This window comes from Rhinolophus hipposideros (assembly GCF_964194185.1).
Source record: "Rhinolophus hipposideros genome assembly, chromosome: 19".
Lineage (NCBI taxonomy): Eukaryota > Metazoa > Chordata > Mammalia > Chiroptera > Rhinolophidae > Rhinolophus > Rhinolophus hipposideros.
Genome location: NC_138065.1, coordinates 20,108,206 through 20,132,230, shown reverse-complemented (window position 1 = coordinate 20,132,230; position 24,025 = coordinate 20,108,206). Strand labels below are relative to the sequence as shown.

Here is a 24,025-nt window from a genome sequence, read left to right as displayed (position 1 = left end):
ATTCAGTTATACGTGGGAGGCAAAATAGCATAATGATTAAAAGCATGGACTGTCAAGCCTGACTTCCTGTGTTCAATTTCAGTTTTGCCACTTACTGTGTAATCTTGGACAAGACATTTGACCGCTGTTTGTATCAGTTTATTAATAGAGTCATTGTGAGGCATTCAAGGAGATAATATACATAAAGTACCCAATGTAGTGCCTTGGGACATACATAGGAAATGCCATATAAATGTTTGGTATTATTTACTTATATTCATAATGTCATATAAATCTGAAATTTTGTTTGAAATAAAATTAGATTTGTATTACGAATGAATATTTTAAAATATAAATGTAGAAGTTTTACTAAGACTGAAATGAAGCATGAGATTTTTATTTTATTTTCATACTTTAGGTGTTACATGAAACTTTCCCTAAACATACATTTCTGATGAATGGCCTAATTCAAGGAGTAAAGGTAGGATCAATCGTATATACATACATATATGCATGTATACAACCCCCCCATACATTTATGTATATATAATTCTGCTTAATTGACTAATCTAGTAAGTGTTAATTTTTACAATTAGAGTATATCTTGGGGGATTACTTAACACTTTTTAAACGAAGTGGGTTGTAAATATAATTTGATTCAAATATAGCCAGCCATCTATAATGGTGAACCACACATCGTAGCAGATTTCCCTTGTGTTTTATGTGTTGCCATTTTTATTCTAGAGATTTGAATGCTTTTGTAAACTAAGAACAAGAATATAAATTGAAGAGAAAAGAACTATTTTAAAAATGCATAACTTATAATTGTATCAGCATGGTAAAGTCTTGATTAGTCTACATATTCTATACTCTTGATTTCATTTGACCAACAGATTTTATAAACAGATAAATGGTCTATGGATATAAATACAAATAATTAACATGATGTTTTTTCTAGAATGGCTAATGTGGAGTTACTGTAGTTGAGAATTCATTAGAACATTTAATATTTAATACACAACCAGAGCCCTGCAGATAATTCTAGACAATCTTGGGAAATTTTAAAATTACACATAGGCAAGAAATAAGTTGTTTATCTCAAGTTTGGTGATATATTTATTTTAGAAATAAACTTGTTTAAAATTCTTCTCTGGTAGTAAAATGATTTACTTTTGGCTTATAAGTATACATAGTATATATTTTTTTCTGTTTACCTTTTTTAGGGTTTATTGTCATTCCTCAGTGCCCCGCTTATTGGTGCTCTTTCTGATGTTTGGGGCCGAAAATCCTTCTTGCTGCTAACAGTATTTTTCACATGTGCCCCAATTCCTTTAATGAAGATCAGCCCATGGTATGTATGTATTCAGATTATAGCAACTAAATGTCACTTTCTATTCATTGTTTTCTGAATATTCCCTTATTTATTTCACTTTTTGGCCATCCTATCTATGTAAGTTTTACTTTTATTCTTTTAATACATGTATTCTTTGACGTCGGTGAGAGATCCCTTCAAAATACAGTAGCTAAGCCAATAGTTCATAAAGGTTATAGAACTAGGTATTGTGATAGGGAGCATGTAGGCAACTGGCTAGCCTGGTTTTGGATAGCACAGCACAAATTTCAAAACAGTATTTTGGGGACTGGATAGGGTTGCTAACTTTATTTTGTTAAATAGAATGTTAAAAACAAATTAATCATCATTATCTGTATTAATTAGGAATAGATTTTTTTATATATCAGTAAAGCCTAAAATCAGGGAAACTTACTTCTCTCTCCCCATATAAGAGAAGTCTGGACTTGAACAGTTCAGAGCTGGTATGGCAGTTCCAGGGAATCATTCTTTTTTCCTAACTTGTGCTCTGTCATCTTCCACTGTCACCTTACTGTCTAAGATGGCTGCTTGATCTCCAGCTCGTGTCTCACACTTTAGGCAGCCAGATGGAAGGACTTGCTAAGAGGAGTACATTGCCATCCTTTAAGGAAACTACGGAATTCCTAGCCAGCTTTTGCTTGAGCCTGGTTGGTCAGATTTCAGGCATATGCCACTCCTAATTATATGAGGCCGGGCTCATTGCCACCCTGATCAAAATCAGGATTCTTCACCGAGGAGGAAGGGAGGGAAAGCTCACAAAGAGAATGATTTTCCCAAGGTTATAGAGCCCAGTTTAGTTGTAGATTTATTAATTCTTTGGCTAATGTTCTTTTACACAGAATATTAACATTATTCTGTATCATAGATGGGTTGTATTACCATGGTATATCTAGAAAGGCCAAGGGTATATACATGGGGCAGGATCTTCCTCTCATAGGTTAGATACAACTTCTAAGACCAAACCCTGTTGAATGCTGATGACACAATTGAAATAGTATCAAATGAACATAGGGACTGAACAAAAAATTTGCTGTGGAAAGCAGTGTGTTAGAAAAATTTAGTAAGCAGTAAAATCCTGGTGGAATGATATTTTGAAGTTCACATGATTTTAAAAAACTAAACATTAGCATTACGATAGAAACTTTTTATTCCCAGCCAGATATTTTGGAACCATGTATAGCAAAATGTAGTTTGCTTTTTAAAATATCTTTTGTTCACTGCTTATTATAGTAACTATTCTCAGTTGTATTTATGAAGAGTACCATACAGTTTTCGTCTATGTGAAAAGTTATTTGTTTTGCCAACATTTGAAGAGCTAAGCATAACTTATAGAAAAATATCTAGTTTCTATATATACGCTCGAAATAAATATAGAGTAAGTTGTTCCTCAGTTTTATTTACTGGATTTTGTTTTTTGTGTTAGTACTGTGGGAAATAGGAACGGTTGAATTATAATAGACTTTGGTTTATTGCTGTTTTTAGTAGAAACAAAGCCACTTAAAAATTCAACAGTTTGGTAAAAGATTGACCTGAATACATTGTGTAATTTACAGTATTCCTGCATAATAGCTGAGTTGCTATCGAAGGGCCTTGTAGCCGTATCTTTTCAAAGTATCTGTGGCTTATGATTTATGGACAAATTGATCCATGAACTGTCACAGTAAGCTGTGACTGAAATGAGCTATTCTTAGTCTAATTTACCTATGGAAATAAGGGAAGGTTAAGCTGATGGTAACTGTTCTAACCATTTCTTGTCAATTGTCTTTCAATTGTAGGTGGTACTTTGCTGTTATCTCTGTTTCTGGGGTTTTTGCAGTGACGTTCTCTGTGGTATTTGCATACGTAGCAGATATAACCCAAGAACATGAAAGAAGTATGGCTTACGGACTGGTATGTGTGTTTATTCTATACTTTTGTATCTGCTGAAAAACACCTTGTTTTTTAATTATCTTATTATACAAGGAATGCAGGCCTTTGCATTACAAGATTTTTATTTGCATAAAATAAGTTTCATAATAAAATCATCCCATTAGACTACATTAAATATTTTTTCAGTACAAAGCCATGATGTAAGTTTTGATGATATCATTCAGTAAGTATTTGTTAGTCACACATGTGAGATTTGAAATTATAGTAGAATATTTTTACATATAGAAGTTATTTTTAACAGAATACTAAAACTAAGGAATTACTGACTGTATCATGAGTTTAAAAATACTAATATTTAACGGCTAATCTAAAATATAATAGGCTTAACATCTAGCTCAGAGATCAGCAGAGCTTTTCTGTGGCTTTGTGGGCCACATATTGTCTCTCAATATTTTTTGTTTTTGCTTGTATGTTTGTTTACATCTCTTAAAACGTAAGAATCATTTTTAGCTTGATTGGGCCAATAAGCAGTAGTTTGCCATTCTCTGGACACTGTTTTGGTTAACTAGTTAATGACAATATAATCTGTTTTATCAAACCTAGGAACAAAATAGTTAACATTTGCACAATAATATACAGATAGCCAGAAGTAAGACAGTGATGAATTTTGGCAAATACGGGACAAGCATCTTTTGATAAATAAGGACTAAATATTGTGTTAGGCTGAATCTTAGTTTTACAAGAGACTATCATTGATTCAAAGGATACTGTAACAAAGAATCATGGAATTGAGAGGTTTCGGGGGGAAATACCTAGGGGATGCTTTCAGCCATTCACCTGCTCCAGAAGTTTCTTTGATTTAGAGCATATATCAAAGCAGCTATAATGAGAAACTTAGAAAAAGAACTATTGATTTCATTTGTAAACATTTAATGATAAAGAGTCGATAATAGTCAGAATTTTTTTAGCAGCTTTATTGCGATATAATTTACATACAATAAAATTCATCCATTTGATGTGTATAATTCAGTGGATTTTAGTAAATTTATAGCGCTGTACAACCATGACTACAACCCACATCCAAATCCAGTTTTTGTTTTTGCTGAAGTAATTTACTTTGTCATAGTCTAATCTTTGAAATTAATAATTTTCAACTTGGAGGCTTTATTTATTTTATTTATTTATTTATTTTAGGAAATCGCAACTTAAATCTTTTAGAAATAATATGAATGCAGATAAAAGGGAGGACAATGATTGTGGTTCTCTTTCTGTCTGACCAGAAAGAAATGGCTACCAGATGAGGAGAGTCAAGGAGAAGGGACATGACATGAAAGACCTACACTCTGGGTGGACCTTTGCTCACTGTTTGGCACTCAGGATCTCTGACCCTTGCAGTGAGAACCATTGCCCCTTTTTCCACCCCAGTGCCAGAGCTCTGCTCATATCCGGGTCCCTCTGAGACCACAGCCCACTGTATTTAACTTGCTAGGGTTGTCATAACAAAATACCACCATAATCTAGTTTTAGGACATTTCTACCAGCCCAGAAAGTTCCCTGAGACCCATCTGCCATCAATTCCTGCTTCACCCCTGACCTCAGGCAACCACCAATCTACTTTCTGTTTCTGTAGTTTTGCTTTTAATAGAAATTTCACATAAATGAAATAATACAAAATGTAGTCTTTTATGTCTAGCTTCTTTGACTTAGCACAGCCTTGTATAGTTCATCCATGTTGATACATAGAGTAATAGTTTCTTTTTATTGCTGTGTAGTAAGTATTGTGTTGTATGGGATACACTATGTTCTGTTTGTCCAGTCACCGATTGATGGACATTTGGGTTGATAGCTAGATGTTTAAAGTTATTAGAATTTTATGTACTTGTCAAATAATTGACCTTTGAAAATTGAATTGCTTGTCTTGATCAGTTATTAATAAGCAACTCAAAATAAGGACTCCTGTGATACTTAAATTCTTCACCCAAAAGTCAAGAATGGCATGGAAGCAGAATAAAAATGAAGCACAGAGTAGGGAGCAGAAGCTCATGGACTTCCAGCATTAATTTATTATTCTCTGAAGAGTGCAGTCTCTATCAAGTGTCACATGTCAGATCTACTAATTTGCAGGCCATTTTGTGCAGTAGGCCAGATATGTCTGGGATTAACAGGTTTCTTTCTTTCTTTCCTTTCTTTCCTTTCTTTTCTTTCCTTCTTTCTTTTCTTTTCTTTCTTTTCTTTCCCTGTATCCTCTCTACTTTAATCTGCTTTTTTCACAAGACTTGTATGGACTTCTCAGAGGTTTAGACATGGTTAGAGATGTGTTCAGTTCACATCTCATTCTTCCTAACCCTGCCACCTAAAAAGATTACTAAGTTCAATTTTGTACCCAGACTTACCACTATTACTGATGAGAAGAAGATAAACCTCAATGTCTTTAAGGTTTATTTCAGCCAGCCTTAAATATGTGTCAGGGTAAACATTCATTTAATTTTAATTTTAATATTGGGGCAAAAATCACGGTGACATTGGATTTCCTTAGAGCATTGTTTTTTGGGCTCCTTTCACAGAGCACTGAGGGTGTAAAGGTAACCCGGACTAGCATGGCTGGCAGTCAGGGTGGGGGCATTGGGACAATGTTCTAGGCCCCCAGCCCTTCCTCAGCTAAACCAGCTTTTTGTTTATTTTTAAGTCTGTTTTACCTGGAGATTGTTTATTTCAACAGAGGGCTCCAAGAAAGTTTGAAGCCACTGTCTTGGAGGCTATTACAGATTTTTTAGTTAACAATCTAGTTTTTTTCCCTTCCTGCAAGAGAAGAGAGTATAAGGAAATGCCACAGGTAGGAGCAGGAAAGGGAGGGCCCAGTGGAGCAGGAGGACTGACAAATCAGAGTTTATGTTGTTGAAGTAAAGGAGTCACGGTATCCTGACTAATCTCTTCTTTTGACTTTAATTTGTTTCAGGTTTCAGCAACATTTGCTGCAAGTTTGGTGACCAGCCCTGCAATTGGAGCTTACCTTGGACGTGTGTATGGGGATAGCTTAGTGGTGGTCCTGGCCACCGCGATAGCCTTGCTGGATATTTGTTTTATCCTTGTTGCTGTGCCAGAGTCGCTGCCTGAGAAGATGCGGCCAGCGTCATGGGGAGCACCCATTTCCTGGGAACAGGCCGACCCCTTTGCCGTACGCTTATACTTATCCTTTCTCTTTGGCAGGAAAGGAAATGCATGGTTCAGTGCAGCAGTGATATTTCGTTGTATGTGTTACTTTGGGGAGAACATCTTGATAGATTTTCAAAAAATATTGTGGAATATCTTTGAGAATAGTTTGGGGAAGATGAAATAAACTGAAAAAAAGACAACTAGGTGTTTGTATGTACAGTGTCAAAAGATACTTGCATAGTTCAGTGTTTTATAAAACTTTATATCCATCTTTTTCTTGTTCTAGTCCTTAAAAAAAGTGGGCCAGGATTCCATAGTGCTGCTGATCTGCATTACGGTGTTTCTCTCCTACCTTCCGGAGGCAGGCCAATATTCCAGCTTTTTTTTATATCTCAGACAGGTAAATCCTATTCTATTAAGGTGGACTTGTCTTGGCATTGTTTAGTGCCATAACAACACAAATATTTAATCTCAAGAAAGCTAGAATAGCAGAGAACTTTAAAAATGACTTCCATTTTGTAAATAACAGCTCCCTGGAATTAAGTTCCAATTTAGTGTGGCTGATGTTCCTTACACATCTCTATTAAGACTTTGGGCTTTGGCAGAAAGGTACAGTTTTCCTTGTCACAGTATGTGGTTTGAGTGTGTTCCTGTGTTGTTTATGGAGGTGATGGGATGCTTTCATTCATTCACCTGCTCCAGAAGTTTCTTTGTGATTTAGCATATATATTAGTAAAGCAGCTAGCCAAATGAGAGCATGAGTTTTTCTCTCCTTGATACAAACCTTGGTAGGCAGAGACTGAATACCTGTAAAAAACACAAAACGGTGCAATATTTATTTGTAAAATGGATTCGTAGTGCTTGATAGCTGTCTCCAATTTAGTAAATCTAAACTAAGGGATTTAGATTTATTTAGCTTAAATTAAGGAAGTATTATTTTTAGTGTGTTAACCCTTGGTATAATTTTGGTTCTCAGTGAAAGCCAGATTCTTCCTCTGAAGAATTCTTCGGTTATAAATGGTTGTTTTTTCCCCTGGTCCATTTAATGTTAATATACAAGTAGCTGCATTAGTATGGTATTTGCTGTGCTTTCTTATTTACTAATGTAACTTTTTTCTGGAAACCGTCTAGATAATGAAATTTTCACCAGAAAGTGTTGCAGCATTTATAGCAGTCCTTGGCATTCTTTCCATTATTGCACAGGTGAGTTTCTTTTTACTTAGAGTAATGTCATAGAGGGTTGAACCCGGCTGGCCATCCAAATGGGGCCTCAAGTGATGCTATCTTGGTGTGGATTTGCCAGTGTCAGGATCTGTGGTTTACAGGCTCAGAAACTTAATTTTGTTAGGTAGCTAGTATTGATTAGATTCTTGGGACTGACGCAATCAACATATGACATACACACCAGGAAGACAGTTTATTGATTTATACGAGGTTATACACCTGCATAAAGTCAGAAGTTTTGTATTAGCTCCATTCTCTTACAACAAATACTGAATACTTGCCATGTGTCAGACACTGGGGATGTGCCATGGAACGAGTTTATTACACTTTCATGGAATAAGACAGAACAATAATAATGTCAGCTTAAATGTAGCAGGTGTAACGAGGATTATAAAAAAAAAAAAAGGGTTCAGGGGATGTAGAGAGTGACTGGGGGCAGGGTGTTATTTTCTGGGAGGATTGGAAAGGCCTTGCTATAAAAGACATTTGAGCAGAGACTCAAAGGAATGAGAAACAAGCCATGGGATTATCTGGAGGAAGAAAATTCTAAGCAGCCGGAACAGAAATAAACTAAGGAGAGACTATACCTGGCATGTGTAGGAAACAGCCCGGGAGCTGGTCTGGCTCAGGTGGAGTGATGAGAGACTGTTAGGAATGAAGACCCAGACGTGGAGGGTACCAGACCCTGGGGGGCATTGCAGGCATCGTCAGACTGGACATGAAGAACAGGAAGTCGTTGGAAGGTTCTGAGTCGAGGAATCACACTGACATATCGATCTGGAAACCCAGATGGTAACCAGTAGTGGTTTGATGAAGAAGAATTTGGATTTTCTTAGGAGATATTTCATCATGGTCTACAAACTATCTCTGTTCCACAAGAAAGTCTTCTCTAGTGACCAGAATTTTTTTTCTCAGTCTTTCTCCTTTCTGTGAATAAGCCCTGCCCATTCCTTAATTTTTGGCTTTGCTTCTTCTGGACTCTGCAGATGATTTAACACTTTTTCCCATCTTAGATCCAGTCTACTAGATCCCAGCTTTCTTTCATTCTACTTTTAAGAAAATGGAAGTTAGAGTCTGTTTAATTGGACTCTTGGATGTTTGACCATTTCTTAGTAGGGCTCTTTCTGCAGATATCATCAGTTATTAATTTTTGGTAGGTTTAGTGATAAACTTCCAAGTTTAAATTGTATAATATACCTCCCTTGTAACCCACACATGCATACAAATGGCATTGAATATTAGTACTATTTTTAATTTCAGTTTTATCCTGAAAAATACTGATCTGGAAAAACATTGCATTTAAATATTCATTACTGGCTATTTGAAATGTGTTCTTCAACTTTGGAGAAAAATATGTTGTTGTCTACATATTAAATAGCTTTTTAAGAAAACACCTTTCTGAAGCGTAACACAAAAGAAAATGTACAAGTAATAAGACTAGAGCTTGATGTGTTAAGCCGACCTTGAATCCTGGGATAAAGCCAACCTAGTCATGATATATTATCTTTTTCATACATTGCTGAGATTAGATTTGCTAATATTTTGTTTCAGATTTAGTGAAGAGAACAGAGTAGCATTCACTGTATAATGACAGTTGAGAGATGAATAGCTGTAAGGTCCTAAGTTCCATTTCATACTTAACTGATCACGGAAGCTGTAGACCACTACTAGATTCAGGCAGTAATACTGTGGATGGCGCGAGTGATGAGCTGCAGGTGCTTTGGAGGAAACTTTCCCTCTGCTCAGCAGATGGCAGCTGCACAAGGGGGACAGGATGGACACCAGCCCCTAAGAGCTCAGAATCTGGAAGGGCAGACGTGTCTGCAGGGAGTGGGCATGGTGGGGTTTGTACTGGAGAGCACTGTGGCCCAGGGCCCTGTGAGTTGTGGGCAGGAAGGAGCCACAACCCAACCAGGGTTGAAGGCACAGCAGATGTCGCTATAGAAACACGGTGCACAAGGAATATGGACCCATTTCACTTTGGGGGCCTACACAGAAACATGTTTTGAGATGAAAAATTACATTTTAAAATGAGAAACTAGTTCAAAAACAGGTGAATAGGAGTATCTATTTTCAATGTAAATATTGATAAATGCATTTTTGTGTCATGTGAACTGAAATGAATATTAATTTAAGAATATATAGAGCACAAAAGGTAGATGATTATCTTGTATTCTCATGTATGTGAAGGTTACAGTTGAGAATGACTTGCCCCGCTGACTGCTCAGGGGAAGATCAGCTGCTTGTGGTTGCCATTCACGTCTGTTCATTTGATTGCCTGCCCTTGGTCCTTTGTCCCTGTGTCCTTTCTGCCTCCCTTCCTCTGTCCTACTTTCCCGTGGGAGCCAAGGGTTGACCCTTGTGAAGCCTGTAGTCTCTGGTTTGCCATAGGTCCCATCACGTCCTTGGCACCAGTAGGCATGGATTCATGACACTTGCACTAAATAAATGTTTACGTAAGTCCATTCATATATAATAGTTAGGTTACATTTCTCTTCCTCGATGCTCTCATGTGGTCCTCTATATGCTGATGATTCCAGATGCACGCCAGCCACTTCCTGAGCTCCTTTCTAACACTTCGGCTGGCATCTCAAACTTGCCATGGCCGAACCTGAAATCTGGCTTGCTTCCTCCAAGGGCCGCTCATCTCCTTCAGTGGGATAAGTAGCTTCTCAGTTGTTGGGGCCAGAAAACTAGGCGTCAGTCTTGATTCGTTTCTTTCCGCTTACCCCACATCCAGTCCCTCACATCATATGTGTCACCTTTGTCTCTTTGCAGCCTTTCTCACTGTCTCCATTGCTAGGAACCCAGTCTGGGCATGGCGGTAGCCTCCATCCCATTCCACAGCTGTCTCCCTACTGCTCATTTGCCACTCAGCAGCATAATTTTTGTAAAGTGGAAATTTAGTCAGAGTTCTGTATAAAATTCACTTTCTGTTGCTACCAGAATAAAATATAGACTCGACATGACCTCATTTTCCTCCATTGTCCATGTTGTTCATACTCTTCAGTCCCGGACCTTTGCACTCGCTGTCACCCCCAGCGTGCTCTCTCCTCCTGGACATTCACCTTAACTGCCTCCTCCTCCCCCTCTTTCAGCTGTCACCTCAGATGTTGCCTCAGAAAGGCCTTCCCTGCCTATCCAGGTTCAAGCAGCACCTCTGTCACTCTTATTTTCTTCATAGCAGCTACCACCTAGAATTATCTTGTTCAATGAGTATGCTTATGTCTGTCTTTTTTCCACTGTGAGGTCATCTGTTTTTGCTGATCAGAACTGTGACCTATTCACTGACCCTTAGGTCACTGCCCACAGACCTAGAATAGCAGTTGGGCATGACTGACCAGAGCTGATGTCAGTTAACTATTAATTAGCTGTGTCATTGTGCTTATTTTCAATTAATTCATGTCATTTAACCTTTGGGACTTCGTTCTCTCATGTTCAGAATGAGTTATATTAAAATTAAGGGACCTTAACTTTTTTCCTGTCTTGTACACTGTATATACTAAATAATTTGTTCCATTATTATTGAGAATATTGACATTTAAAATCACACATGCTTCCCACACTTATACTAGGTGCTGGCGATAAAAGTTGAGAAAAAGGTCCCTATCCTCAGGGGGGAAATCAGTATCTCCAGTTAAGAGTGTCACATATACAGGTTTTTCTTTGCTAGCTGCTTACTCGAGGTGAGTTCCCTTTTGTGGCTGCGGTTGAAGAATGTAATCCAACAAAGTTCCACGCCTTTGCTCACTTGATTTAAGGGAAAATCTCAGAAGAAAGTTATGATTCCTGTTTGTTAAAGAATCCTTCAAAGAATCATTTGCATTCTACTGGCTTATTTGTGATTAAATCAGATTAAACTCTTAAATGATTGTTTCAATTTAAAGAATTTATACTTTGATGATTGTGAATTTAGAGTGTCAGTTAGTCATCAAATAGTGATTTCCTGAATTATTTTCACTTCTTCCTCAGTAGACTTACTAGCTATCTTATGGTATATTTAATACTTTAATTAGAATAGCAAAATGTATTTTCCAGTGTCCCCAAATCATTGCAGGATGTCCCTGAGCTCTGAAAGGAGGTGCAGGAAAGCCCATCAGCTTGTCCTGTTGTTCATCAAATGCTATGTGCCAGTCACAGTGCTAAGCACTCGATGGACACACCGTCCAAGTTCACAGGAGTTTTGAAGTAGGTACTATTATGGCCGTTTTCTACGGGACTAAACTGAGCCTTAGAGTGAAGTGACTTGCCCAGGCCACACATTTAGAGCCAAGAATCGCCATGATCCACTGTTTTCCAAAGGCTATGATCTTAGTTATTACACTATACTTTTCCCAAATCATACTTGTTAAACTGACTTACTGTTCATAAAGCATCATGTCAGAAATAAGTTAATTTAAGTGAAGCATATGTGAATCATTATACTGTTTTAAGTTTTAGTTGGGGGAGTAAGCATTTCAGAGTAACTTGGACCTATTAAAACTTTTATAGAACAGGGATCTCCAAATACTTAGTTAGGACCCTTTGGTCCTACTGTTTTAACTTCTGGTATAAGTGATGCTCAGTAGAAATATACTGAACAGAAACTTTCTGTTTGAGTTTTCTAACTTTTTCCCGGAATCTGGCTGTGAGCAGATTTCATCTGCTTGTGTGACCTGGATATATTCAGGGTAATTGTTGCTGAAAAGCCAAAATGTAGAAAAGATAATAGTTCTTATCTTCTTTTATAGTTCTTTTATTATAGGTTGAAAGAAGTCACCAAATATTTTTTCATTTTAGTTTTAAAAAGTTTATTGTATTCTGACAAACTATTTTGATTTTTCTTTTTTCCCAGACCATTGTCTTGAGTTTACTTATGAGGTCAATTGGAAACAAGAACACCATTTTATTGGGTCTGGGATTTCAAATATTACAGCTGGCATGGTATGGTTTCGGTTCAGAACCTTGGTAGGTATAATTATTTTAATGTTTTCAAAAATTTTTGCCTCTTGTATTTTTTTTTTTCACTTTAAGGTATAATTGACATTTTTATATTTATTTGCTTTTCAACTAAGGCTTTAAACTTTAGTCTCTCTTACTATGCCTTTTTCCTCAAAATGTATATAATACAAATCTCTTGCTTGTGTATATTTATATTCTGGAATGGCTTGAGGCTAGGATAGAAAGGTAACATTTTATAGCTAAGTGACAGGTTGGGTTTTTGAATGAGATTATTGAGCCTTTGAATCTCTAATGAGCATTTAATATCTAGATCAATTTGTCATTAGGGAAAAAGAATATAATCCCATAGTAACAAGACCCTGAAAGTTAGTGTTATTTACCTTGTTTTTCTGGTTAGAAAGAAAAAAAATTGAGTAATGCCAGAGAGTGCTTATTGTTGACAGCAAACCAGAAGCATATGAGAAAGTCCACTTGTTTTGGTCCTGGTTTTATGCTGAGAAAACTGCTTTCCTGTAGGGGGTGATGGGAATAACGACGCGCTGATGTCAGTCCAGTCTGCCTTTGTCCTCAGCTGTTACAGGACTGAACTCTAGTTTGCACTAATGTTTCATGCAGCTGAACACATCGTCTTTGTTTGGATTTAGGCATGTTTGATGGACGTTTGCTTTTTTTTTTTCCCCCTTCCGCCTCATGCCCCACCACTCCGATTCAAGCTGTTGTTTCTCATAATACCTGGCCCATGCTGGTATTATGAGTCTTGCCCCCCCCAGCCCCCCTGATGAGGCAGTCGGTCGCCAGTGCCAGTCGTAGGTCGGCCGCTCACAGCAGCTCTCACCGGCTGCTGGCCGCTCATGGCGGCACACGGTAGCCAGTGGCAGCACTCAGCAGCCCGTAGCAGCTCAAGCCAACCCTCCGGGAGGCTGGTCACGGCAGCCCAGCTCCAGGGAGAGCTGTTGTTCACAGTCTTAGCTGTGGAGGGCGCAGCTCACTGGCCCATGTGGGAATCGAACCGGCGATCTCGGTGTTAAGAGCATGGCACTCCAACCACCTGAGCCACCGGGCCGGCCCACATTTGCTTTTCTAGTCTAGCTTTTACAAGAGGCTGAGTTTATCTAAAACATTTAAATATCAAAGTAGGAACATCCAAAGATTTAAATCAGTTATATATTCTCATTGAACCACAAGTCTTGCTGAAGAGTTACTGGCTTCACATGTTTGGAAACATTAAATGATGTTTACAATACAAATAAAGTATTATGCATTATTCTCCACATACCTCCACCACTCTCCCCGACATAATACCCAAGTCCTTTTATAGTTTGTAACATGGTACACCAATTTCATATTAAAACCCCATACCGCCCCTGTGAACAAGCAGCTTTTTCTAGAAGGGTAAAGAGTTAAGACTTTTGAGTGATTGGGAGAGGAGGAAGGGAGGAAAAGGAAAGGAACTACTTACCTTTCCGAGATCCAGTGGGAAAATGTAGGTATACTGTTAACTAAGCAGTATTGTCCCTACCCAGGCACAGTGGAGGACATGAGTGAGTTATTTTGTTGGCTTTGGTTGCAGGATGATGTGGGCCGCGGGGGCCGTGGCAGCCATGTCCAGCATTACCTTCCCAGCTGTCAGTGCACTCGTCTCACGAACTGCTGATGCTGACCAACAAGGTGAGTTGATAGGAATCGGTGATAACTATTTAAAAGCCAGGATATTCTCATCCTGTGTTCTCTCTCCTTCGGTGGATACACTATATAGCTTTGTTTCTCACTTGGAGTATGTGACTACCTTGTATTCACTACCTACTTATTTATTTGCTATGATGTGCTTAGCCACCTACAGATACATTCATAACCTTTTATTAAATCTTATGGGTTCAGCTATCTAAAGACATGGCAACATTTTTATTGTCTTGTGCTTTGTGTGGGAATATTCTTGAAATGCTGATAATTCTTTGAAAAGGATATCTAATCATAAGGGAAAAAAGGTATTACAAAAGAGTGATAGTGACCATTTAATTGATAAATGGGGAAGGGAAGCAAGTTGCATTTTAAATTTGAGAGGAGACTCCCAGAGATAAATACCGACCTATAAAAAGTTTATATTTGACTAAATGAGGACTTACATAGCTGCGTGGGGACAGTTTTTAAAAGTTGTGCTTGTGAACTCATGCCTTATTTTTAACCAGGGAATTTTTGAAGGGAAATACAGTGCTTTTGTCCACGTGTTTCACGTGAGACCTCTGTATGGGTGTACCTGAGCTCGCATTTGCATCAGATGGATTACTACACTTTGTAGAGCTGATGGCCTCTAAGTAATTTTTGATGCCATTTGCAGTAAATTGCTAGTGTCTGATAAAAGTTTTGGTTTTAGATGATGTGCACTGGTTCTAGGGTAGGAAAAAAAATCAGTGGTGTACTAAGTGGTCATTTATTTCAATAATTTAGGTGTCGTTCAAGGAATGATAACAGGAATTCGAGGACTGTGCAATGGTCTGGGACCAGCGCTCTATGGATTCATTTTCTATATATTCCACGTGGAACTCAAAGAACTGCCAATGACAGGAACAGACTTAGGAACAAACACAAGCCCACAGCACCACTCTGAACAGGTGATTTTTCATTCACGTCATAAAAATATAGTTCATGTGGCTGGATTAAAAAATGATATATGGTTTTTGGTCATGAAAGCTATCATCTGACATTCTTATTTTAGATCGACTGAAACACTTAAAACACAAAGACTAAGGGTCTGTGTTCCGTATACACCTTTGTGTGAAATTGGCTGTGCGTACCTTTTTTCCCCTCAAGAATTAAAAATAATTTAAATATTCTAGTTTGTCACATTACACTAGTGGCATAGGTAACAACCAGTTGTCTGTCCTACTTGTCTCTCTTCTGAGACGCCGTGATGCCCGAGTCTCCTGGCAAGCTGCCCTCAGCTACTGCTGAGCACCTCTATTCACTGCTTTGCCAAACACACTCCCTCATGACAACGTTAAGCGTTAATAGCAAACATCATTTTAGCCAATAGAGACTGCTCATCAGTTTCCTTGCTTAGTTAGCAGAATTCTGCACTAATCTTCCAACTAGCTAAGACGAGTTTTACACACAGATGTTTGTGGGCTCCACACAGGTAAAACTGGCAGTGCAAGTTTTTGCTAAGAATGAATGTAATTTCGGGCTAAAACAAAGGTCTGTTTGATACTTCTGTTGGTCACACATTGTGTTTTCCACACTTTCAATCACGAGAGCATAATTAACTTTTTAAACAAAGAACAATGGTCATTGATTCTGCTACTGTAGTTAATGTTCTGTGCTATTTGATTTTACTTTTGAGATCTTCCTTTTCTGTTTTCCTCTTGAAGTAACAAATTAAGTGAAGGCTCATAGAATGTGTTCCGATTTTATGCTGCAAGTGACAATATATTTTTGCACAGACTGTTTTTAAAATAAAATCTTTTGGCTGTTTCTTGGGTGAGTTGTTATCCCCAGAATTTTATATTAAGACTGTGATAGTATCCTTTTCTCCTGAAAGGGAATGCTTTTGTAACTAATGATGAAAGAGTTGCCACTGGCTTGTAATTCATAGCAATCAGTTATTACTAAAAGATAAGCAGTCTCTTCTTATGAGCAAAGATGCTTGTGTAAAAATCATCCTGTGTTTTTCTCCCCTAGAATTCCATCATCCCTGGCCCCCCCTTTCTCTTTGGAGCCTGTTCGGTACTGCTGGCTCTGCTTGTTGCCTTGTTTATTCCGGAACATACCAATTTAAGCTTACGGTCCAGCAGCTGGAGAAAGCACTGTGGTGGTCACAGCCATCCTCATAGTACACAAGCACCAGGAGAGGCCAAAGAACCTTTGCTCCAGGACACAAACGTGTGACGCCCGAAATCAGGAAGACTTTTCTATCAGCACCCAGGTCTTAGTTTCACCTGTAGTTGTGGATGTACATTCCATTTCCATCTACAATGTACTTTTAAGATTGTCTTAAGAAACGTATCTGCATGAACTCCGCGGGAACTAAATGGGAACTAAAGAAGAACCACAGTTTTCCAAAGATGTTACAGTTTCTTTTGAAAAGAAACCTTTTGTTTATTAGCACCAATTTCTTGCCACTAAGCTGTTTGTTTTATTACACATCCTTTAATTAAAAACTATATATGTAACTTCTTAGATACTAGTAATGTCTCTGCTACCATTTCCTTCAGGTGTTGAGCTTTAACTCTATTTATGCTGACTCACAGTGAGACAGAATAGATAGTGCGGTTGTAGACCTGTTCGTTTTAACATTGTAAAACCTTGAGTCAGATTTTATTGTAAAAACTTGGGTTAAATAATAATTCAAAGCCTTAATGCAGATGCACTAAAGGAAAGAAATGGTAAATGAATTGTTTGAATTAAAAAAACGCTTAAGAAAATTGTACTAAATCTGAATCATGTTTCAAGCCTATTTGTAGTAATTTTATTTTAAACATTAGTCACTACTGTTTTTAAATAAGAAAATAGCAGCCATGTAGATTTTAAGTTGGGGTGTTTAGAGCCTGTAAATCTACATGTTGGCTCGAATTTGTTCCCCAGTTACTTACACCACTATTCTTTTAATGTTTGCATAATCATAAGAACCTCAACACTTGAATACATAATCTAAAAATTATATAGTAAAGCTGGTAGCCTTGAAAATGTCAATGTGATATCTATATGTAGATAAATATATATAGTGGCCTTTCAGGACTGTCACAGTAACACTTTATTTACAGAGCTAATGTTTGTCCTAAATTTTCAGGACCCTAGAAGAGAGCTTTATACAATTACTGATGTGAATTTCTCTAAAGTGTATATTTTTGTGTCCAGTTATATTATTTAAAAAAGTGTTACTTTGTAAAAATTGTACATAAAGTATTGTATAGTTTCCACTGTTTTCATCTTGTGTGTGGTTATTGCTTAATGCTTTTTAAACTTGGAACATTCACTATGGTTAAATAAGGTCTTAAAAGAAATGTAAATATTCTGTTAATAAAATTAAATATTTTAATGATTTTTTTTTTTAAAGAAAGTCTTGATCTGTGATTCCCTATAGAGCCTGTTTTGGCTTTGTTAACATAATCACTTTTGCAGTAACAAATCAAAGCTTTATACCTCCTCTTTGAATCCATTTCTTTTCCTTCATTATCCAATACTCTTGTAGGAAGACAAACAAATGAAAACTTAAGTCTATAAATTAATGAATTTTCTAAGCAGATATGTTGTAAATCAATCCAATTTGTTTTTATATACTTTTTGCATATCATACTCCCCAAATATTCATAAACCAAGCTCACAGTTTACAGAAATACATTAAATGCAACATTTTGATTAACACATGTATAATTTACACTGCAAAACAATTTCAAATAAAACTTTAAGAGGTAGAGCAAAGAATTAGCACACTCAAAAGTCTATATATATATATATATACATCTAACACGAAGAAAAGTCTTTTGCAAGTTAACATCGAAGTGGTCTCGATCCAAATTTTTGGAAATTCTCTAATTTTCCATGTGTGGATATGGAAGAGAATATCTAAGTTTTAAAAAAAAAAAAAAAAGAGCGACCTATATGTCATGTATCCCATCCAAACCCTGTCCATAAATTTTTTATATATACACACACACTCTGGCCGGGGGAGGGGTTGTGCCAAAAACATTTATACAAGTGGACACTGGTCAGTGTTTCTCAAGTAGTAGTTTGCTATAATCAGAAGTGTCTGGATGCTGATGGTAACCACTTTGAGCACCTCTTGTAATTGCAGAAGTCAAATGTGACTTGTATTCATCTTTTGTTATTGGTATATATCATCACAATTTTAATACAGTTTTTTCCTTTCTTAAAATGTGTATACATTTTTGTTTTTTGGGCACTCTGTGTGTGTGTGTGTGTCTATATATGACATAGGATTTACAAGAACAAATTATATTGCCAGCAGGCTTCTTTCAGATTATTTGTAAGTGCTTTCAAATTACTGTAACCAAGTATTCTTACTGATGTAGTTTATCTAAATGAGGAAAGAACTGTACATAACTAATAATAGTTACTAAATTTTTTTAGATTAGTTCCCTTTGTAAGACAGCTTGCCATTGCCAGCACAGTTTCAAGTATAAGACTCAATATCATGGCTTCATTAAAAAATTAGCAAAGATTCTTTGTCTTACCATGGAATTGCTGGTATGTCATTAATATCTTCAAATGTCTTATCTGTATAATACGGTCCTTGAAAATAATTTTTAAAAGGTCACATGAGCATTAACCTTCGCAAGTAAAAATTGATGTAGACGTTTCTTAAGAGAATGCTACTCTATTGGATGATTGTCAACAACAAAAAAATGGGGCCCTATGATTCTGGGTGAATTTTAAAAACCACCTAATTTTTTCCAAGGAACAATTCTTACTTGAAACTTACAGGGAAGAGAAGAAAGTTTTAATTTCTAAGTTACTCATTTTTCCTACTTTATTAAGCAAACATTAAACCCATTTTAAAATAAAAGCAAATACAATGAATATTCATGATGCTCTTATAGTCAACATTTTGTATAGTACTAATTTTTAAAACAAAATTCAGTAATACAAATTTAACAGCATAAAAAAAACTAATAAAACTCCAAATGAAAGAGAAAAACTGAATGGGTATAGACTTCCAGGAAGCAGTAAAATCCTGTAAACTTGCAGCTCAAATGACTAAAGTAATTTATACCTAATCTGGTCATGAAAATAACTATCCAAGTTATTTTTAAAATGAATGTATCAACATTACTAATAGACTTATTCAACAGATAAAGGTTTCAAGGGAAATGACTTGCTATGAAGGATTTAATTCATTAATTTTAGGACATTTCCCTTTTCTATACATATCATTGATAACATAGATATCTTAGGAGATAATCATCTTCCCTCATAATTCTTAGGTGGCAAATTTAAAACATTTTACCAATGAAAATGATAAAATGAATTATTAGCATTCTTTGGTTTCCCATTATGTCTGAACAAGTTTTAATTAACAGATATTCAATATGATTAGAATGTCCCTTATAAAGATCAATTCTTAGAATTTGTAAGAACTTCTAAGGAGTAGTTTAATAAAGTTCATACTATTATTCTATAAAATACCATGTTCACAAACTAAAGAGTGTCATTTACTCTGAATCTTCACCAGTTCTCAAGTACAAGTTTGCTCCTCTAAACTGTCTGCCATAAATGACAGCAGTACTTAAAAGATCCAAACAATCTCATAGGGTTGCTCAAATAAAATTTGAAACTTGCTTGTTAAGGATTTGATCTGTTAATGCTGTTTATATATTTTTAAACCACCTGAATTTCTAAAGTTTCAATAAGTAAAAGATCACACTAGGATTAACTGTTTGGTAACTGTCCAGGGAAATAAGCTGAAGATGCAGAAGGGAGCAGCGTTGGTTTTGAGGATGTCTGTAATGCTGCTAACGTGCCATCTTTTTGATGGTCTGCAAATGAACACAAAAAAAGATTATATTCACTCCAGTCTTTTTACGTACATTTATTTAAACCGCAGAGAACAATCTATTTCAGAAATGTCTTCTCACCTGGATTATTGAAGAGATTTTGGCTGAGTCCACGTAAAGGAATGCTGTCTTCCCTTTTCTTCAGATATTTGGATTCCAACCCTAAATTTTCACCACTCAAAAAGAAAATAGTAATTATTTACTTTTTTTAAAACAAAGTCTTATTTTCTCTTTAGTAGTTAATTTTGAATGTCTAATCTATATATATGCAATACATAAGGTAAGTTATATTTACAGTTTTGCCCCTCGAAAAAATCACATTCTTCTCTGCTTTCTTAAGCAAATAATTTTATCTACACATAAGTCAAAGCACCCTTCTTCCCAGTAAAAAGTAAATTATAGTACCGTATTTGCCGGCGTATAAGACGACTGGGCGTATAAGACGACCCCCTAACATTTCCACTCAAAATACAGAGTTTGTTATATACTCGCCGTATAAGACTACCCCCTCTTCCGCACACCTTCCACACACCAAATAACTTTCAGTTTAAAATTTGCATCATACTTCTTTCTTTTGGCTGGTGCCATGATAGGGATGATAGGGGTTTGACTGGTCGACATTTTCTATGCTGTACTGTACAATGGTGCAGTATTGTGGTTGGCTGTTGGCTGTATACAAAGCCTGATTTGATTGGTCCCTGCTCCCTGTTTGCCCGCCCTGTCACTATAGCAGTCTGGTCCACCCTTGCATCAGCATCTCCCTGGGACCTCACTAGTGCGCAAGTGCGAGCTCTTCAACATTCTAACAGGCACCATGATAGCGCAAAATCGCGAATCTTCAATGCATATGTAAAGAAATATACGGTAACCCGAATTTACCACACTCGCAAAATCGCACACAGCCGACCATACACCCAGTATGGTATCGCGATTCGCGATTTTGCGCTATCATACTGGGTGTATGCTCGGCTGTGTGCGATTTTGTGAGTGTGGTAAAATCGCATAACAGCAAAATCGCATAACGGCCGAGCATACACCCAGCAGCGCTGCTGATGCCTGAACGGTATGTGGAATGAAGTGGGCGGGCATCGGGAGGCCACTATGGCACGGGGCAAGCACTATGGGCAGTCTATCTGAAGTGTACCTGGCGTATAAGACGACCCCCCCACTTGGAGGCATATTTTTCGGGGCCAAAAAATCGTCTTATACGCTGGCAAATACGGTAAGTAAAACTAAAAATTCTAAGAGCTAGTATAAGGCACGTGGGAGAAATGAACATTCTATGAGTACTATAAAATTTTAAACAGTGCACAACTGATGCGTGATGTTAGAAAAATATGTGTGCATATCTTGAGAATATTAATATTGTTTATTATTTCCTATCATCCTATATTTAAAATGAATGATTTCTTTTTTCTTTGACCAATAGCTCTGAAATTTTGGAGTGCTTCAAAGTTGTCTTTATTAAATATTAATACACCTGTATCAATAGGAATCCTGGTAGATGACTACAAATACGAAATTTCAAAAACAAAAAATGTCTGTAGTTGTGTTTTTCCCTTTTCTACACCATATTCCTTTCCAAATCTGTCCAGTGTTAACAATTTCTATTAGTATACTTGTAATAAATTAAAAGCTCTTGAAAAACAATAACATTATAACTTTAAAATTAGATGGTCTTTTTCCCAATTTTCAGAAAAGAATTAGGTAGACTAGATATTTTTTTACATTTTAATGTTTTTTTTTCTTTAACCTTTGAAGCCAACTGCCACTTTTCACCAGCTGACAACAAATAAAATAACCAGTTTTAAACAAAAAAATTCAGAAAAGAGCTGAACATTCCTAATTTTATGGACACATTTGATTTTATACTATAAATACGATAATCGTATTTTCTGCAAGTAAAATTGCTTTTGTTGTGTATGATGTAATTAAATATAGAAATATTGGGGTGGCTGGTTAGCTCAGTTGGTTAGAGCATGATGCTCATAACACCAAGGTTGCCAGTTCGATCCCCACATGGGCCACTGTGAGCGGTGCCCTCCACAACTAGATTGAAACAACTACTTGACTTGGAAAAACACACTTAAAATAAATAAAAGTTTAAAATACACACACACACACACATACACGTATATATCAGCTATAATGCATCTTTTGAAACAAAAATTAATGTATATATGTATGTATGTATATATATGTATATATATATATACATATATATATATATATATCTTTTTCTTATATAAGACCCGATCTTTTATTATAGTAAAATAAGACCAGATCATACATTAATTTTTGCTCCAAAAGAGATTAGAGGTGGTTGTCCGTCTAGGTCTTAATTTTGGGGAAACACGGTATATATGTAAATATTATGGTATTCTACCATTAATATGAATTCCAGGTGCTCTCCCTCTTATACCAGTATGACATTAAATATAACAAATATATACATTTCAGGACCTCTACGACTTCCGACCTTTTTCAAGAAAGGAGGCTCACAAACATTAACTATTTTAACACTCGTCTCGGTGACAATTTTAGAAGAGCCTATGAATAAAGGCCAAAAAATTCAGATAAGCCTCTTTGAGCCATATTAGTAATTTAGTTTGAAATATACTGGGAAGGTGACAGCTCATGATAATAAGTGACAACATACAGGCCTTAAAGCCTGTATGTTAACTTTTAAATAAATAAGGAAGCATAATGGCAAGAAAATATTATAAACATGAAAGCTGCCCAGGGAGACATGTCTGCCTACGTGAGTTGTTTAATTCAGCCACAACTCACGGATTCAACAAACTTCGCTGTGAAAAACCTGTTTAAGATCTATAACAGGAATGAATCTCTGAGTAGACAAAACAGTGGTCACAAATTGGCATTAAAGCTCATGTATGTTAGCTATGGGACAATCTAATAAGCCCTTCCCCACCCCTTTTCACTCTTATTTAACAAAGCTTTCTAGCAGTTTAACTAGCTGGTTTCTCAGATTACTTTACACATGGAAGCAATAATTCAGAAAAAAATGGAGACCTGTAGAGTAAGACTCAGCCATACAGGAAAACAAAACCACAACTGAATATTAGGAATTAAAAAGATTTCTATCTACTTGCCTAAGAATATCTGAAAGGGGATCTTCAGTTATGTAGAAAAGTTTTTCATAAAAAAATAAAATTTTACTATACATCTAATTGTATCTACAGTTTAAAAAAAACATGAAAAACCTTTCTTATAACTCAAAGTGACTCAAGTTCCACCTACCATCAACTTAAAATATCACATATAAGTAAGCAGACGTCATAGCTTTCAAGCACTAATAAAAATTCTCTAAGATGACCTTCAAAATTGTAAACATTAAATTTTACGTCAATAATACTTACTTTTCTTTATCAGTTGAGCAAGGCATACTACTAGTTGTTCCTGACTGAACATCTCCTAGTGATGTATTTGGTTTTGTAAATTGCAAGTTAAACTGAACCTATGAAGAGAGAAAACATTTCATGTAACCAAATTAGTGAGAACTGAAGCAGTTCAGTAGGGAGAAGGTTAATTTTTTTTTCTAATAAATCTAGACAACAGAAGTACAGGTTCAACCTATAGTTTATAACACAAACACATTTTATTGAGAAGATTTAATAAAAAGTCCTATTTCTCCTTGACAAAAAGTTCCTGTCTACAAGATGAACAGCACAAAATGATTCTCTTAACAATTATTTTAAAAGAAAACCATGGACACTCATACATTTAAATAAGTGTTATAGTGCTAAAAGGAACCAAGTTCCACAATGATGCATTCACCTCACGCATTTTGAGAATTCTTCCCTTTTCAAGAAGTTTCAAAGCCTACGTTGTATTTATTTAAGAATCAGGGCTAGGAATTTGAATTTTGAAATAATCAAAAGTAAGCCTATCTATGTTAAAAGTCCAAACCAAAATATCAGCATAGAAGATACAGCAGTATATTTAAAGTAATAATGAC

General features: G+C 36.3%; 2 protein-coding genes across 3 annotated transcripts in view; one reads left to right on the top strand and one right to left on the bottom strand.

Annotated features, from left to right (window-relative positions):
• The window catches only part of MFSD14A (major facilitator superfamily domain containing 14A), a 36,971-nt gene extending 19,522 nt beyond the window's left edge, over positions 1-17,449 (top strand). Inside the window, exons 3-12 of one of the 2 annotated variants that reach the window (XM_081026046.1) lie at positions 398-460; positions 1,203-1,330; positions 3,127-3,241; positions 6,177-6,395; positions 6,660-6,773; positions 7,505-7,576; positions 12,432-12,544; positions 14,109-14,206; positions 14,984-15,147; positions 16,214-17,449. In XM_081026046.1, coding sequence (XP_080882172.1) covers positions 398-460; positions 1,203-1,330; positions 3,127-3,241; positions 6,177-6,395; positions 6,660-6,773; positions 7,505-7,576; positions 12,432-12,544; positions 14,109-14,206; positions 14,984-15,147; positions 16,214-16,420 — 1,293 coding nt within the window. In that variant the 3' untranslated portion in view covers positions 16,421-17,449. The remainder of the gene's footprint in view (positions 1-397; positions 461-1,202; positions 1,331-3,126; positions 3,242-6,176; positions 6,396-6,659; positions 6,774-7,504; positions 7,577-12,431; positions 12,545-14,108; positions 14,207-14,983; positions 15,148-16,213) is intronic. The other variant, XM_081026047.1, reaches the window with a different exon arrangement.
• Positions 17,450-17,783: 334 nt separating this feature from the next.
• SASS6 (SAS-6 centriolar assembly protein) overlaps positions 17,784-24,025 on the bottom strand; it is a 42,458-nt gene continuing 36,216 nt past the window's right edge. The window contains exons 15-17 of the mRNA XM_081026045.1: positions 23,427-23,524; positions 20,128-20,222; positions 17,784-20,028 (exon numbers count right to left, since the gene is read on the bottom strand). Coding sequence (XP_080882171.1) covers positions 19,922-20,028; positions 20,128-20,222; positions 23,427-23,524 — 300 coding nt within the window. The 3' untranslated portion in view covers positions 17,784-19,921. The remainder of the gene's footprint in view (positions 20,029-20,127; positions 20,223-23,426; positions 23,525-24,025) is intronic.